Raw genomic sequence first — 18,531 nt, 5'->3', positions numbered from 1 at the left:
GCCTCTTGTATATTCATTACAATAAAATCTAACTTACTTGGAACAAAAACTCCAAGCTAACAATGCTGTTTAGCTTTTCCATCAACCTTAAGCGAGAGTTGGCAAAATGATGTTTTTATCTAGTTCATATGACAAATTCTTTCAGAGTCTAATCATTCAAGCTTATGGCCATGGCAATTTCTTTGCTCTCTTCCTTTTTCACTCAAGCTCTATTTTTCTTGGTTCTTGTATTTTTCTCCACCTATGTCACAGCACAAGCTCCACCCGGCACAAATTTTTCATGCCCTGTTGATTCACCGACCTCATGTCCTACTTATATTAGTTACCTTGCCCAGCCACCAGATTTTTTGGACCTCGGAAAGATTTCTCATCTATTTGGGATCAGTCGTACGCTAATAGCAAGTGCCAGTAACCTGGTGTCTGAGGACACCCCATTATTTCCAAATCAACTCTTGCTTGTACCTATACGTTGTGGTTGCACTGGTAGCCAATCTTTTGTCAATATCACCTACCAAATCCAGCAAGGTGATAGCATCTACTCGGTTTCAACTATTTCATTTGAGAACCTCACCCGTTGGCAAGAGGTGGAAGCTTTGAACCGCAGTCTGACTCCAACCCTCTTGCATGCTGGTGACGAGGTTATATTTCCTCTGTTCTGTAAGTGCCCTTCAAGGACTCATTTGGAGAATGGGATTGAACATCTCATTACTTATGTGTGGCAACCTGGTGATGATCTCAAGAAAGTAGCTGCTATGCTTAATGCATCTGAACGTAATATTGTGATTGAAAACAACTATGATAACTTTAATGCTGCAGTCTATAACCCGATAGTGATCCCTGTGTCCAAGTTACCAGTTCTCTCTCAACCATACCTCACTCCTGAAAGAAGAGGATCTAAGCATCTTTGGATTGTCATTGTTGCTGCAAGCATAGCAAGCACTTTTTTTACCTGTCCTTTGGTTGCTTTTCTGATCCACAAGCGTTGTTCATATAAGGCAACCAAAGCTTTGGATCGTACTGGTTCCTGTTTGGAGACCAGCGATGTCATTCAAACGAAGGAACCTGTGAAATTTGAGAGTTTTGAGGCAAAGATCAAGCCGGATAAGCTGCTTCCAGGGGTTTTAGGTTGTCTGGACAAGTCAATCATTTATGAGGTTAAAGCAATTATGGAGGGAACCATGGATCTACACGAACACTACAAGATAGGAGGATCAGTATATAGGGCCAACATCAATGGCTGTGTCTTAGCAGTGAAGAAAACCAAGGATGATGTCACGGAAGAGCTAAAGATTTTGCAGAAAGTCAGTCATGCAAATCTGGTGAAACTAATGGGGATGTCATCTGAATCTGATAGAGAAGGCAATCGCTTCTTGGTCTATGAATATGCAGAAAACGGGTCACTGGACAAGTGGTTGCATCCCAAGTCTGAATCTTCCTCAAGCTCCGTGGGTTTCCTCACTTGGAAGCAAAGGATGCAAGTAGCACTAGATGTGGCCAACGGCCTGCAATACTTGCATGAACATACTCAACCAAGAACCGTTCACAAGGATATTCGAACGAGTAATATTCTTCTCGATTCCACATTTCGGGCAAAGATAGCAAATTTCTCAATGGCTAGAGCTGCCACAGACTCGATGATGCCTAAAGATGATGTATTTGATTTTGGAGTTGTTTTGTTAGAGTTGCTTTCTGGAAAGAAGGCCATGGTAACCAAAGAAAAAGGCGAGATTGTTCTGTTGTGCAGGGAAATAAAAGATGTCTTGGAAATGGAAGAGAAAAGAGAGGAGAGGTTAAGAAAGTGGATGGATCCCAACTTGGAGAGATTTTATCCCATTGATAGTGCCATGAGCTTGGCAACCTTGGCTAGGTTGTGCACACTGGAAAAGTCTTCAGAAAGGCCAAGCATGGCAGAGATTGTCTTTAACCTCACAGTTCTCACCCAGTCATCTCCAGAGACATTAGAAAGGTGGACTTCTGAGGTGGAAACGGAAGATTTTACTCGGCTCGTCAGCCCTGTCACAGCTCGTTGATTTAGCATGGAAGTAACAGGACAGACAAGTCCATGTAGAACTTTTCCTACTAATATTTCATGCTTTAAAAATCCTTGTACATTAGCCCTTTTTCAGTTTTGGTTATGGATTGTTTTATTGTGCGGATAAAAGAAATACCTGACCTCCTAATGAGTTTATATTCTAGCTTATTTTCAATAAACAACATAATAGACAGTAAAATACATCTTTTCTGGAACATATACATGCTACAGCATCTGTCAACCGAACGCTGGATAGGTCCACATTTATACCAGACATTGACTTGAACCTTCAGCGGTGAGGAGACTTTTTCAGCCATACTTGGTCTGCTTTCTGGTTCTTGTTCCAAGCAGGCTAGATTCAACTTCACCATTCGCACGAAAAGTTTCATACTGTGCTTTGCCATCAGACAAGGTTCTATAAGTCTGCCAAGTTCAATTTCTCCATCATCTTCCTCCATAATTGAAACTATTGCTTCTGATAATTGCATTTCTTTTCCATCCTGTATGGAAAAACCGCTTCCTTTCTGGTGACCAATTCCAGCAGAACAACCCAAAAAGCATATACATAAATCTCAGGAGTCACCAAGCCATATTCTATATACTCAGGTGCCGTGTAAGCTTTTCCCCCCAAAGCCAACCTCATTGAAGAACTCATATATTCTTCTTCCTTTAATGAATGTGCAAGGCTGAAGTTGCCAATTTTACCCTTTAAATGTCTGTTGAGCAGAACATTGCTACAGATGCGCTTGTGCACGCATGTAGGATCAGTGAAGTAGTGAAGCCCCTTAGTAACATCCAAGGCAAATCTGAATCCTAAAATTCCAACTCTGAATGCAGTATAGGGCCTTATCAAATTGAAGTGGTTGATCTTTCTCAGCAAAGTCACCTTATCAGACGCATCTTTGCTCATCTTTTTTATCGCTACTACTTGTCCACCGATAACCCGGAGTCTACAACTGAAACCTACTTTGGGTGTTGAAATCTTTGGTAGCCACCGTTACTTCCTTAAATTTGCAGATTTTCAACCCCTAATGTACCCTCAGCAACGTCATGTAGGAATTCTTCAGGCAAAGTGAATTTCTTTTCTCCTTTCTATCTCCAAAAATTTTCTTCCTGTAAAGCAACAATACCATAGGGAAAACAGAGGAGAGGACTAGCAAGGAAATTCCAATTATAATCGTTCTTTGAAATCCTTTACTTGAGTCCGATGAAATGGAGTGAAAGGAGAAGAATTGGGTGGTAGTGGACAGTGAATGTTCATTTGAAATTGGAATGAGAATTGTGGTAGAAGGAAAAACAGTTGGATCATCTTAGTGAACCTATTTTGCATAGATTACACTCTCTATGCTCGCATTGAATCTCTCACTGACATTATGAACTTCATCAACCCAACTGACCAAGTAACTTAATAGATGGTGCAATTTTTTTTTTTTTTTTATTAACGTGGATGTCCACGGGCCCTGAAGTTAATGATCATATAAACCTTCAATAGCCTTGAGAGGACTCGAACTTGTAACCATTAAGAACCAAACCCAAAACCTGACCAGTTGGGCTATCTTTCATGATTAAATGGTGCTATTTTTGGTTTGATTGCTTGTAGGTCAAGCACATCAGAGTAGCACCCGCGGTTTCATACCGACATCCAAACTAAATCCGCTGCAATTGTTTTCACGTATAAGAGAGTTCAAAGTGGCTAGACCCTCGAAAGTGTAGTTTGCAATTGTAAAATATGTATTATAGATACTTGGAATTGTGTAGGAGGTGTTGGCCCGATAGTATTGCCCTGAGCAGGAACTATTACCTCTTACCAGCGGAACTTGAGAAATTGTTGATGCGAGCAAGCTCAGGCGGGTCTGAAGATAGGAGGTTTGAAATGCTAGAGATTGTGTTATAAGGAGGATGAAATTTGTAGATGAGAAAGGCTTGGCAGGATTGATTCTTACCATTTCCAGTGTAAAGGAAAGCTGAAAATGCGAAAGTTGCATCACAGTTATCGCAATCCATGACTGTTTCCTGAATAACTTTATTGGGCATCAAAACATGGAGGTATACAGAAGAAAAACAGGAGACTAAGAAGAAGCCGATTCATTTTTCTATGGAAATCTTTTCTGAAGACTTGCTTGAAAATTGAAATGAGAAAGTGTGAGCACTAGGAACTCGGGAGTTTTCTGGGATTCTAGCATAGTAAAACAAATTGATAAAATAATTCAGTGCAAAAAAATATTTAGAGAAATAACAAAGTTTAGAGAGTCACATATGAAATTTATGAAAATTGTTGGATACAATTCAATAAAGAGAGAGAAGAGAGAAAAATGAAAGGAAAAAAAAACCTCGAAAGCATACCAAAACTTCAATGACGACATCACTGGTACTGTTGCAAAGATCTTGACAAGACGAATCCAATAATACCAATGAAGGTCATCAACGTTGATCGGAGTGGGTCACGTGAGCAGCCCAAAGGCAAGTGAGTCTCAACACCTTTGAACAGCTCGTGTGGCCCACTCTATTCATCGTTTATAACCTTCTTTAGTGTCATTAGATTTATCTTATCGAGATCTTTTCAACAATACTGGTGATGTCATCATCGGAGTTTCGGTGTGCCTTCAGGGTTATTTTTTTCTTTTTCTTTCTTTGTTTTTTTTCTCTCTCCTCTCCTCCTTGTAATTTGTGAAGAGATAAGAGAGAGAGAGAGAGATAAAAAATAAATAAACACAATGGTGAACGGAGTGAGCCACACCATCCATCTAAAGTTGTTAGTGTAATATTTTGAAAGAAAAGAAAGGTTTTAATAGGAAATGGCAACAATGCCCTTGGAGGAATAGACAACAGGTATAAATGGGTAAGGGGTAATTTGGTAATTGCATAATTGTTGATAAATATAAATAGAAAGAGATAAACAAAAGAAGATTGAGAGAAATCAGAAATTGAAGAGAGAACTGAGAGAGGGAAAGAAAAAGAAGAAAGGAGAGGGAAAGATAAAGGAAAGAGAAGGAGGTTAGAGAAAATAAGTGTTTAAGGTAAGATTTATATCTTGATATGTATAATTGTTGTTATTAGCTATGGTTTTGAATTAATTAAGATTTAGGATTTTAAAGTTTATGTTTTTTAGTTTAATTGATGGGTTAATTAAAGTGCTAAGGGTTAATTGTTATAGGGTTTTGAGGTGTTAGTTGAATTAGAGATCTGCCATTTTTTGAGACACTGGTGGATCGGGATTCTAAAATCTCGTTCAACTAGTTGACCAGTTGGCTTGACTAGTTTTGGTCAACCGGTTGGTAAGTTTTGGTCAACCATTTGGTAAGTTTCAGTCGATCGGTTGACCTAACAATGAAGGTTGAACGACTTTTTTAGGTTTTATTAGTTTGAGATATATTTGGGAACGATCGAGTGGAATTCATTTTGTTTTTATAATTATGTTTTGGTCTTTAATCTTAGAGTTGTAATCTCTTATGTTATCTACTTCAAGTCGTTTTGAGTATATCTTCTTTTATATTCGTATACTCTAGATATTTCACTTAATAGGCATTTGTAGGATTCCATCGATATTTGTTTCTATGTTCATTCTACTTTTAAGTCAGATAAGTTAGTAATATTCCATATGCAACAGGAATAATATAGATGTTTGAATTGTTAATATGAAATGGATTATGCTTTATGGTTGTATATATTGCTTATTATCTCTTGTTTATGATAAAGCATAATCATTCATTAAGACTGATTTCTTGATATGAGATATTATGTATATCTGAATTGATAGCTCCTTATTTGATTAATTGCATGAGTTGAGCCTATAATAATGATTCTATTTGTTTGATTATGACCATATGGTATGCAAATCAGAATACTCATGCTAACAGGGGTAGTGTTAGTCTTTGTGCACATTGTAGTTCTGAATCCTAGTTGGTCGAGGGAGTCACCAACCTATAGTGACTGATCATTTCACAGTTTGGAGCATCATGCTCACTGCATTTTGATTTTCTAATGAGCCTTACTTGATGATATTTCTTATTATGACTTGTGAAATTCTCCTGTAAAAGCATAAAGCCAAACTTATATATATTCTTCTTTATTGTATTACCTTGTAGGTGTATATTGAATGTTATTTACTCACTAAATTTTTGAACTTACCCTCTCATTATTTATCATTTTCAGGCATGTAGCTTTGTTAGCAAGTCATTTTTATTGGACTTCTAGAACCTACTTTTTTTATTATAATTAATGATATTCCTTATATTTAGTTAGTACTCCACATTTAATGAATTTGTATTAAGGATTGTATTAAGATATTAATTTATATTATGGAATTATTATGATATCTAATGTTGCGTAGAGCTTTGATTGAGTTAAAAGGAAAAGGTATGTCTGAATGTTTAGATTTGTATAGGTAAAGAACTTAAAGGGGGACCTTTTTCTATATTTCGGTCATGGATCTGAGAATCAGGTCATGACAGTCAGAGCTCCCTTGCCTTTGGCCCATTCATGTGGTCCATTATGATCACCATTGGTGACCTTTTTTGGTATCGTTGGATTTGGCTTGTCGAGATCTTTCCAACGGTACCGATGGTGTCATCATCAGAGTTTCGGTGTGATTCATAAGTCTTTTTCTTTCTCCTCTTTTTTATTGAATCTTGTGTTACGACCCGAATCCCGAATCCATGACCGGTAACGTAGGAGTGGCGTCAGAAAGACACCCCACCTACGCTAATCCTCAAAACGGACATATCTAAAGAACAAGTTATTTAAAAATACGCAGCATTTCATAATCTTCAGAAATATTATTTTATTCAAAACTAATGAAACTAGATGATAGTTCAAAACTTCTCATCAGTAATTAAAACAAAAAAAATAATCCATAATACTCATTACATTGTCAAAATCCAAACTTAATTAAAATGAGGTAACACTGGAGTGTCTAAGACATCGAATCAAAACTAAAAGGAAAGCCTCGCAAAACAAGTAAGGCATACCGACCAAAACTGAAGAAGCATGAACACTCTACAAAGTCCACCTGCTATCAGAAACTAAGAACTTGAAATAATATTAAGAATGAGGGGTGAGTTCAACCAACTCATTAAGGAAATAACATTTAATATACATTTTAGATATTTTACATATTAATAGTTTGCAAGTTGATTTATCTTGATATACATATACATATACATACTAAACATATTATCATAAAGTAGTGGAATACATGTCAGAGATCAGATGACACCCGAAGGTGACCAGATGACACTTAAAAGTGACCAGGTGACACCTAAAGGTGACCATTGTGGGATGATCAGTCGTCACAGGCTGTGCCTCTCTCACCAGCTAGGTATATAGAATATTATGTGCACATAGGCTAACTACTCTCCGTTAGCATGGAGTTACTGACAAACCCTATATCAAGACATAATAGATATACACAGAATCATCAAAGAAATGTATATCATATCAAATAGAATTTAGTTCAACAGAATGCAAGTGCAAATTTAAGAATAAATGAGCACTCGAAAAATAAAGCAACATATATAAATATTCAAGAAATTAACAAGTTGTACTTATAATATAATCAACATACATATTTATTTATATTATATGCATATTAAAGATTATTTCACTCACCTAGAAAAATATAGATTAAAAGGAATATCAGATGAAAGATCCGAAAAACCTATTGAGGATCGTTAAGAGAACTAACAATAAATATACAAAATATATTCTCAAAACAACACAAATAAAATATTTCAATGCATAAAAGAAAACCAGGTTTAGCGACTAAAACGACAATTTTCCAACACAGGGACCAAAACGTAAATTTACCAAAACTGGACCAAACTTTAAATACATAACCATACTGAAATTTCACCCATAAACCATCCTCAATTCTATCCAGAATGAACCAGGGGCCAAACTATAGTTTTTTTAAAGTTTGGGAACTAAAATGTAAATTCCCAAAATTGAAGGACCAAACTAAAAATATTCCAAATCAATTATCAAACTGAGATTCATCATCCTCAACCTAATGATAACACTGCCAAGAATCCCAAAATATAATTAGGGATCAAATAATAATTTTTCTAAAGTTAGGGACTAAACTGTAATTTCTCATACATCAAGGACCAAAATAAAATTTTGTTATCTTCAACCTCAAGACCATTCTGTCCAGATTTTCCAGCAAGGTTGAAATGAATTTCTTAACTCATAAAAATCAATCTAACCAAATCAACTCACAAATCCTTATTGCTAACAATATACTTAAAATCAATCACTTAACATTAAACCTGTAAGACCCAAACTTTTGGCCTAAACCTAAGCCCAAGTCAGCCCAAACCCAACCTAAGTTAACCTAGGTATATAAGAAAAAGTTTCAAGAGAATTACTTTTCTCTCTTCTAATTCTTGTGGCCGTCGTGACCCTCTCCTCATCAAACCAAAGATTTTATATTTTTATCTTGAGTTTTTGGTTCAAGAAATGTGGAAGTAACAAGTAAGTGGTTCTCTTTCATATTACTTTCGATTATAGCTTGTTTATGAAATGATTAAAGAAGAGATTGCGGTTGATAAGGATTTGAAGCTTTTGTTGTTAAGATTGATTTATGATTATTAATGGTTTAATGTTAGGTGATTGATTAGTATGTTGTTAGAAATAAAGATTTGTGAGTTGATTTGTTTAAATTGATTTTTTTTTATGGGTTAAGAATTTCATTTCATCCTTGCTGGAAAATCTGAACAGAATGGTCTTCAGGTTGAAGATGACCAAATTTTTTTTTGTCCTTGATTTATGAAAATTACAGTTTAATCCCTAAACTTTGGAAAACTTAGTTTGACCACTAAATGTGTTTTGAGATTCTGTACAGTGTTATTATGAGGTTAAGGATGATGAATCTCAGTCTGATAATTGATTTGGAATATTTTCAGTTTGGTCCCTTAATTTTGGGAATTTACATTTTAGTCCCTAAACTTTATGAAAATTATAGTTCGGTCCCTGGTTCGTTCTAGACATAATTGATGATGTTTTATAGATGAAATTTCAGTATGGTTATGTATTTACAATTTGATCCTTCAAATTTGGTAAAATTACGTTTTGGTCCCTGTTTTGGAAAATTATCGTTTTAGTCCCTAAACTTAGGATACTGAACCTGGTTTTATTTTATGCATTGTGATCTTTTATTTGTGTTTTTTTGGGTTCTTTTTTAGTATATTTTGTATATTGTTTAGGTTCTCCTAATGATCTTTAATAGGATTTTCGAGTCTTTCATCTGACATTCCTTTTAGTTTTATATTTTTCGGGTGAGTGTGATAATATATATATATATATATATATATATATATTGATTATATGATGAGTACGATTAGTTAATCTCTTGAATATCTGTATATGTTGCTCTATTTTCTGAGTACTCATTTATTCTTGAATTTACACTCGCATTCTGTTAAATTAAATTCTATTTGATATGATATACATTTCTTTGATGATTCTATGAATATCTATTATGCCTTGATATAGGACTTGTTAGTAACTTCATGCTAACGGAGAATAGTCAGCCTATGTGCATATAGTATTCTGTATACTTAGCTGGTGAGAGAGGCATCAGCCTGTGGCGACTAATCATCCCACAGTGGTCACTTTCGGGTGTCATCTGATCACCTTTGGGGTTTCATTAGTTTTGAATAATATAATATTTCTAAAGATTATGAAATGCTACGTATTTTTAAATAACTTGTTCTTTTGATATGTTCGTTCTAAGGCTTAGCGTAAGTAGGGTGTCCTTTCGACACCGCTCCTATGTTGCTGGTCATGGACCCGAGATTCGGGTCATGACAAAACCCTTAATAGTCATAAATTAATTTTAACAACATAAACTTCAAATCCTTAAAAACCCTAATCTCTTCTTTTAATAATTCCATAAACAAACCATAATCGAAGTAACATGAAATAGAACCACTTACTCGTTACTTCTACCTTTCTTGAATAAAAAACTCAAGATTAAAAATTAAAATCTTTTGTTTGATAAGAAGAGGGTTAAAACGGCCATAAGAATTATAAAAAGAAAAATAATTCTCTTGCAACTTTTTCTTATATACCTAGGTTAACTTAGGTTGGGTTTTGGCTAACTTAGATTTGAGTTTGGATCAAAATTTTGAATCTTACATCTTGTGTCTAACAATTTTGTGATTTGAGAGAATAGCATATTACACTTGCAACTCTTTAAATTATATTATTTCCTTAAATATTTGTTCGCATTGTGTTATTTTATCAAAAAAAAATTGTAATCTGTTGAACCCTGCTTCACGGTATTCATTATAGTAGTATTACATAATTTCGTTGTCTATATCATGAGATTAACAGAAGGAATTTCTAAGCATATCAACCTTGGTTGGCCCCAGATTCAAAACATGAACTGTAATCTACTAAAAAAGTTGCTAAGATATGTAGCTTGTTTCAACTATGATCATAGAAGTTCTAGATTAATGATTTCAAGTGTCGCTATACAGGAAAAGAAATATTTTCTACTGCATTCTATAACCCATTAGATGGAAAACCGGAGAAGGATAATGACAAAAGAGTTTCCGAAAGGTATATAGTTGGTGAAAGAATTCACTTCAGCTTCCTTGCTCTTGAGAGCTCTAATTCGAACTATGGTAGCTAGATGTGTTGTTTGACAATTCCCAGGCCAGAGAAGTAATCAAAATTCCTGAGAGAGACTGCACGATTTCATCCATGGCTGGGCGACCTGCTGGATTTTTGTTCAAGCAACTATCAATCAATCTGACCATTAAAACGGCGAGTCCTGAAGGATAATTCCCTTGCATTGAAGGATCAATAAGTTGACTCAGACTCTCCTCCAGCCCACCTTCCTCAGAAAGAACACCATTTAAAACATCAGATAGCTCCCTGTTTTCCTCTCTGTATAAAGCAGCAACTTCTTTCCCAGTCATTATCTCCAGTGTGAGAATTCCAAATGCATAGACATCAAGTTTTGTACAGATAATACCATTTTCCAAGTACTCGGGAGCCATGTAACCTTTAGTCCCAACGATGTGCCTTGTCAATGCAAATTCACCTTCCGGCCCATCTGTTGACCTTGCCAGGGAAAAGTTCGCAATCTTAGCCCTTAAATCTTTATCAAGAAGTATGTTGCTGCTCTTTATATCCTTGTGGACATGAGGATAGTTAGTAAAACTATGCAGATAGTTAAGCCCTGTAGCTACATCCGTAGCAATCTGTATCCTTTGTGTCCATTTCAAAAACTTTCCTTCGTTACTGCTAACATAAATCCAATCACTCAAAGGTCCATTGGCAGCATACTCGTAAACCAGGTACCAATGCCCATCATTGAAACAAACACCGGAGAGGCGAATTAGATTAGAGTGGTTGATCTTATTCAATAAATCTATCTCCTTGGACACGTCTCCGTTCATCTTCTTAATGGCAGCGAAATCACCATTGATTAGGCCACGAAAAACAGACCCTTTGATCCAAAAACTGGGACTGAAGTTATCTGTTGCAGCTTTCAGATCTTCATAGTTGTAGACTTTGATGGATTGAGCTATGCTATAAACACTCTCTAACAAATCCTGAGGTTCTTCATCCAACTTCCTGTTGAGTGGTTTCTCATGTGCCTCAAAGCTTTGTGACACGATAATTGGACCCGGTTGCTTCTTACTTTTTCGGAAGAGCATGAAGAAAATAATGGTTCCAATGACTAGTGTAAGAACAATTCCTCCAACAGCCCCAACGAAAACATAAATCCATGTTTTGTTTGCGCTTTTGTCGGAGTTTGGAGACGGTGATGGAGGTGAAGGTGAAGGTGAAGCTGGAGGTGGCGGTGGCACTACAGTTTGTGAACTTGTTGGTGGGTTTTTTAAAGGAATTAGGAGTGTTGTGAAGGGGTAAATCGTGGGATTTTTCTCACTGATTTCATTAGCTTCAAGAGCTCTCCCGATATCTGCACCAAATCGTACACCAGCAATTGAAACTGTATCGCCCCATGTGACTAAGTAACTTAACAGATACCTGATACCTAAATCACTCTGGTTCTTTGTAGGACAGGCACATCTAAGAGGAACAGTGAGTGTTTCACCAGCAAATATATTGACAGTTCGTGTACCTTTTTCATTCCGGATAGCTTGACAGGTTGAGAGGCCTTGATAAGTGTTATTAGCAATCAAGAAAGGAGTGTTACCTGATTGAACAATATAAGATGCGTTTGCCTGAAAATAATCGCCTGAACATGAGCAGTTGACAGGAACCAGCACCAACTGGTTTGTTGGAAATGATGTAGTCTCAGAAACTGAATTTATTTGAGAGAGCTGAGATGGGTCTGAACCCAAAAGAGTAGATATGGAGGCAACAGTACTGTAAGGAGGTTGGGATCTGAAGATCAGATAAGCTTGGCAACTCTTGTTCAGGCCATTGCAAGAATACCCCAGAGCGGAATTTTCTGTGTTTGAACATTTTGTTGTACCTTTCCCCACGTAAGGCTGCTGAGCTTGAATCAAAGAACAGCAATAAAGAATGAAGAGAGCAAAAGGAGAAACAACAGAACGGAAGCTCATGTTGATTTGGGAAAGAACTAATTGTGTGAATGGCAAAATACAGTTCAAGAGGAATGGATATCTATTCAGGCAAAGCAGAGACGTTGCACGAGGAACTTTTTTCTTGAAAAAGAAGAAAGATTCTTCATATAATTGCACATTGAAATTCATGAAAGAGAAATTTCTTGGACATAGGAATGGAGAGGATTATGCGTTTGGTATTACCGTGTATGTGGTGTTTAAAATTATTTTTTATTTGAAAATATATTAAAATATTTTTTTATAATAATATATTTAATATTTTTTAAATCAAATATATTTTTAAAATGGACTCAAATTCATTATCAAACAAAAAAAATTAAACAGCATATTAACATTTAGTTATTAAACTCGATCTAAAATTAACTCAGTTAAATAGCCACGTCAATTGGTTTGACTCGGGTAAACTAAAAAAAGAAGAAAGTTGAGCTACAAATCATCACTGATTACTGAAATGGGATTTCTCACGCTAAGGACCCCCTCGGGTCTAGGTTTCATCGTCGTCCACACCTTTTCTCTGGTTTTACAGAAGATAAGTCTGCATTTAACTCCTCCACAACATATTCATTTGAAACATAAGATCAAGCTCTCAGGGAATTGCCCAGCTGGAACTACTTGCTATGATTTTATAGTAGATGTTCCTTCACCATTACAAAAGGACCTTGAATGCGTACTTGACCAGCACACAAAGAAACCAATGCTTGTGATGAATTGATATGTAACTCTATAAAGAAGATGCATGAGCATCATCGGAGGCGGGCTTTCTTTATTGGTTTCGATCGGTCTCCAGCAGAGTTTATTAATGCTTTAATTGCTTCTCAGAGCAAAGATTCGAAGCTTGTCGGTGCATTTTTAAATGAAAGGATAAATTATTAATAAATACCATACTATATGGACATACATTAAAAATTAATTCAAAACATATATATTAATTTATATCAAATAAAATTAATTTAAAAATACACGTCAATTCATCAAAATCAAAATCAAAACCTACTTCAATTCATATCTATATGTATATAATAAATATGTTGATTAAATTATACTTAATCATTTCTATACACTTAATTGAGGAACAATGCCTAGTGTATGTGTAAGAGGAACAATATTTGAAAAACATGTTTTCTACTTGATATTTTACTTACAAACAAATCATGTGAAAATATTAAATTTCAATAAACTACTCTGTTAATGTAAGAGATGCCAAGAATAGTGGTTTTGCATGAATATTAATTTATTTCTTTATAATAAGAAGAAACACTTAATTGATTAAATTAACAGATTTAAACATTTATTTTAAACATATTCATATCAAAACCTCTAAATTATCATAAATCCTAATATTTTTAATAACTAATTATAAAAAAATAAATAGAAAAGATAAAAAAAATTACTAAAACATAAAACAAAAGCAAAAGGCAAGAAAAATTAATTGATGAGTAAAACAAGAGGAAGGGAACGGCAGGTGAACAATGTTAAACAGGGAAAGATAAAGAAAGAAAAGGAAAATGCTAGTTTTAATATAAAAAAAATTAAGAGGGCAGTTGCTGGAGATGCTAGCTTCAATGCAGGAAAAAGAGCAACGATCTAGTTTTTTTATAATCAACCATGGTATGCATTTTTGTTTATTAAGAGGTGTTTGGTTTGGAGAAGAGATTGGGTTTTTTTTATGAACCCACATAAAAAAAAATATTTTTTACTTTCATAAGATGTGATTTGTGCTTCAATAGGGTTGTATTCTTGAAAAAAACCACCACACTTCCAAGCCAAACATATTTTTTTATAAGATTAAGGAAAAAAAAAAGAGAGAGAGATCTGCATAAACAACACTTTCATTTATTAAAAAAATATAATAAGTTAGTCTTACCTGGGTTGCACTGAATTAATTTTGCGGGGCACTCGAGTTTAACCAAAATTATTATAATTCTAATTTTTAATATATAAAACCCGGTCAAAATTCTAAATTATTTTTAAATCAACTTAACAATTCAAACCAAATTTTATAACCATGCTTAAACAACGAGAGCATCTCATATTTTTTTCAAAAGATTGAACTCGTGAAATAGGGGTGGAGGCATGGTGCTTGATTATGTATATTAAAAGTAAAATGCTGCATTTCCAACCCAAACCAATCTTTGAACGGTAAGATTAGAGGAATAATCAAATCAGAACATAGGTTCACCAAAGCAAAGTTTGTCACCAATGAATAAAAAAAAAAAACATATTTAAGATATTGAATCATGGAAGAAAATATATTTTAGCATTGTTTCCAGGCTAACGTGATCTTCCTTCACCTCCCAGCTATGACACAATCCTTCAAAACAAAACTATATATTCCTATTGCTCCATCCTTTCCGTTTGCTGAAAACCAGCAAAACGAGTTAAAAAAGCAGCCGCTGCATTTGACTTTGGACTGCTGCAACATCCTATTTGTGCACGTTGGAGCCGCGGCCTCCTGGAAGCAGCCCGGTCAGTGGAAAAAAAAGCACATAATTCCAACAAATTAACACTGTTCACCCACTTTTGAAATGCGGACTCACTGATGAGATTTTTATTATTATTATTATTTTGGTTTTTTTTTTCTATTATATTTTTTAGTGTCAAATTAAAAAAAATTAATTAAAATTTATTGATCGAGAACAAAATCGAAAGAAAAGGACCAATATAAAAACAATTGATTTAAATTTGTTAATCATAACAAATTCAAAAAAAAAGGGATCAATATAAAAAAAAGTTTCAAAAATAAATGGTGGGTTTAAAATTTTCAAAAAAAAATTGCTTTAGTACTCAAACTTTTCAAATTATATTTATTTGATATGTCAATTATTGTTGCAATTAATTTTGATACAATTTTTTTTTTTTAATTTCTTGGTTTGAAGGAGAGAAAAGGATTGCTAAATTTCAATGGTAAAGAGAGAAAATTGATTTTGACAGTAATTCTAGCCATCAAAATAATTAATATTTATGTCAATGGGTTTCATTTGATAAGATGAGCTTCATTTATGTGTTTTTTCCACCTTGAAAATGCTTAAAAATCATTTCTAAGCTTAGGAAGATATTTTATTTCGGGTTGATTTTGAGTTTTTGTTTAGTTTTTTAGGTTGTAGCTTTTTAAGTTGTTTAAGGTCATTAAATGGTTTTATCAAGGTGTTTAGAGTCATTTCCAAATAATTTGGGTAAAACATAGGTTAAAAATATATTTCTAGATTAAAAAATCATTAACCTTGATTTTCCAACCATAATTTAGAAAAATTAAACGAGGTGTCATCTAGATTTTTTAAAAATAAGGCTCCTCACATGCAGGCCCTTTCAAAATGGGTAAGGCGCGCATGGGCTCATTTTTTTTTGTAATTTTCATAATTTTATTTTTTAATTGATGTTTTTTATGTGTGTTTTTTAATTATTTTTTTAATTTTTAATTTTTAACTTTTAAATTATGTTTATTTTTTAATTATTTAGTTTTTAAAGAGATTATTCTAATTGATCTTTATTTTTTAAATTTTTATAGAAATAAAATTTATTTTTAAAAATAAAAAAATTAGATAATTTTTCTATTAAGTGCAACCTTGTGTGATATTTTTCACTGTTTTATTTAATTAATTATATATATATATATATATCTATTTCAACTATTATTTGATTAAATAAAAAAATTAATTTTATAAAAAAGTGTTATTTAACACATAATTAGTTAAATGACTCATGTTATGAGATTAAATATCTTAATTTACGTTAGTTTCTTGATTTTTTCAATTAAAGTTTTAGTTACCGTTAATTATTTATTTATTTATTAATATAATATAGATAGTTCTTGATTTAGTTAATTATATATGTAAATAAAATTCTTTATTTATACTTAAAAAATATTATATTGAAATTTTTTTATATAAAAAATACATTAAAAAATCGAAATAATTAATTTTTTTTTGTTAAAAAAAATATTTACCCCACAGAACACCGTGCGAATAGGTAGTTAACAACAATCAAGTTAAGGAAACCAGGTGGACCCACCAAATGCCTTTTCTTTTCTTAACGAACGACGACCATCTAGAAGTCCAACAGCAATTGATTGGTTAATCAATCTGATCCAAGCCCAACAATATCTAAAATTGTGATGGGCTAGGCCCACCATGCTTTTCTACAAGAATGCCAAGGAGGCTTGGACCCTCTTACTCTAGTTTGACCCAAATATTATAGGTTTCACTGCTCACGTTTCGCCACGGCCGAGCAAAATTGTTTTTGATGTAAGAGAAATATTAGGATAAAAAAAATCTAAGTAACAAGTCATTTGTTTAAATAGTAATTTAAATAATATAAAAGAATATAATACCAATAAATAAGTTGAAAACAAATTATGAAAAAATGTAAAAAAAAAATTAGATATGAGTTTATATAGGTTACAACTAATCTAATAAAAAGCAAACTTTAAAAATAACAAAGAAAACTCCTAAAAAAAAATTCTTTAGCTTTAAAAAAGATAAGCAAAAAATAATCAAGCAAACTCAGGTAAATCTTCTAAATCTAGTTTAATCTTTAAAACTTGCAACTCGTTAAATTTTAGATCTATGTTCAATTAATAAGCTTAACTTTCAACCAATTTAATTTTGAATGATAAAGTAATTGAGAAAATATTTAAAAAAAACTTGCAAGAGATAAAAAAAAATAGCAACAAAAAGAATGAAAATAAAGTTTGATAGAAAAAAAACCTAAATTTAAAAAAACAAAATAGATCCTAGACAAAATAAATAGTTATTAAAATAATGAGTATCAAATTTGAAAGATAAAAAAATTATAAATGATGCAATTAAGAAACATTTGTAATTTGATAGATTATTTACAGACTAATAAATAATAAAGGTGAAATTAAAAAATGTTGTAGAGGGTTAACTCAATAAAATTAAACTGCAAAAACTAAGAAACAAAACCTAAAAAAATTAAAAAAAAATAAGAAAACATTAACTTAAAAAAACAAAAACAAAGCCAAGCAAATCTTTTTATCAAAGTCTAATTTCTAAAACTTGCAGCTTGTGAAACCTTGAACTTGAGTTCAATCAAGAAATTTAACTCTCAAAAAAATTATTTTTAAGGGCAAAATCAAGGGAAAAGTATTAATAAAAAATAATTAACACCTACAATTTCTGAAATCTTAGACCCGAGTTCAATAAAAAATACTTAACTTTCAACAAACTTAATTTTGAATGGTGAAATCGTGAAAAAAATATTAATAAAAAATATTGCAAAAGAAACAATGAAAATAAAATTTGATATAAAAAAATTGAAGGAGAATGAAATTTTAATTAAAAAAACAATTAAAAAATGATCTCAAACAAAATAAATAGCAAATCAAATAATAAAAATTAAATTTGAAAGATAAAAAAAATACTAGAGGGAGAAATTAAAAAATAATTGTAATTTAATAGATTATTTATAAATTAAAAAATAATTGCATTACTACCCTATTTTTGACCCAATCTTTTGATAAATTTTTGAAAAATACTAAAAATAGCAAAAAACAATAAAAACCCAAAAATTACGTTCTTAATATATTTATATTTTTTTAGTATTTTCAATGTCAGCTTAAAAGAATTTAAATTTCAAAGGTTTTTTTATTGAGGAAAATATTGCTTGTATTTTTTAAAATTAAAATACAGATATTTGACTAAGCAATTAGAGAAAACGAAAAGATTTTCCACCTATAAATAGGTGCTCAAACAACACAATAGAGGGGCGATATTTTGAGAAGAAGGGGGGTAAAAAAACAAATAGCCAGAAGGGAACCCTAAAAAATAAACAATCCTTCATCATCTTCTCTGAGCCAAAGCCAAAACAATCTTACCCCTAATGCTTATTTCATTGCCTTTTCTTTTAAGGACAAATTTATAATTAAACTAAACAATAAATATCAATAAATAGAAATCTATATCTTGATGCAGTAAC

General features: G+C 32.8%; 3 protein-coding genes and 1 pseudogene across 3 annotated transcripts; 1 reads left to right on the top strand and 3 right to left on the bottom strand.

The window, feature by feature from the left end:
- LOC7473142 (serine/threonine receptor-like kinase NFP) lies at window positions 1-2,165 on the top strand. The gene has a single exon (XM_024605343.2). It carries the CDS (start codon window positions 165-167, stop codon window positions 2,028-2,030), a length of 1,866 nt encoding a protein of 621 aa, XP_024461111.1. The 5' UTR covers window positions 1-164; the 3' UTR covers window positions 2,031-2,165.
- A 250-nt stretch (window positions 2,166-2,415) lies between these two features.
- LOC7473143 (lysM domain receptor-like kinase 4) lies at window positions 2,416-2,942 on the bottom strand. The gene has a single exon (XM_002310740.3). The coding sequence runs from the start codon at window positions 2,940-2,942 to the stop codon at window positions 2,499-2,501; it is 444 nt and encodes a 147-aa protein (XP_002310776.1). The 3' UTR covers window positions 2,416-2,498.
- Window positions 2,943-3,060: 118 nt separating this feature from the next.
- Window positions 3,061-4,395, bottom strand: LOC112328227 (lysM domain receptor-like kinase 4; annotated as a pseudogene).
- A 6,010-nt stretch (window positions 4,396-10,405) lies between these two features.
- LOC7477999 (lysM domain receptor-like kinase 4) lies at window positions 10,406-12,773 on the bottom strand. Its single transcript, XM_002310741.4, has one exon. It carries the CDS (start codon window positions 12,724-12,726, stop codon window positions 10,645-10,647), a length of 2,082 nt encoding a protein of 693 aa, XP_002310777.2. The 5' UTR covers window positions 12,727-12,773; the 3' UTR covers window positions 10,406-10,644.
- Window positions 12,774-18,531: the final 5,758 nt, after the last annotated feature.

The sequence above is a fragment of the Populus trichocarpa genome, chromosome 7 (genome assembly GCF_000002775.5).
Source record: "Populus trichocarpa isolate Nisqually-1 chromosome 7, P.trichocarpa_v4.1, whole genome shotgun sequence".
Classification (NCBI taxonomy): domain Eukaryota; kingdom Viridiplantae; phylum Streptophyta; class Magnoliopsida; order Malpighiales; family Salicaceae; genus Populus; species Populus trichocarpa.
Note: the sequence above shows the minus strand (reverse complement) of the source record. Positions and strands in the feature narration are given on the sequence as shown.

What these genes read in the sequence shown, in the direction of transcription:
- LOC7473143 (XM_002310740.3), bottom strand. Translation starts at nt 2,942, where the DNA reads ATGAGCAAAGATGCGTCTGATAAGGTGACTTTGCTGAGAAAGATCAAC.
- LOC7477999 (XM_002310741.4), bottom strand. Translation starts at nt 12,726, where the DNA reads ATGAATTTCAATGTGCAATTATATGAAGAATCTTTCTTCTTTTTCAAG.
- LOC7473142 (XM_024605343.2), top strand. Translation starts at nt 165, where the DNA reads ATGGCCATGGCAATTTCTTTGCTCTCTTCCTTTTTCACTCAAGCTCTA.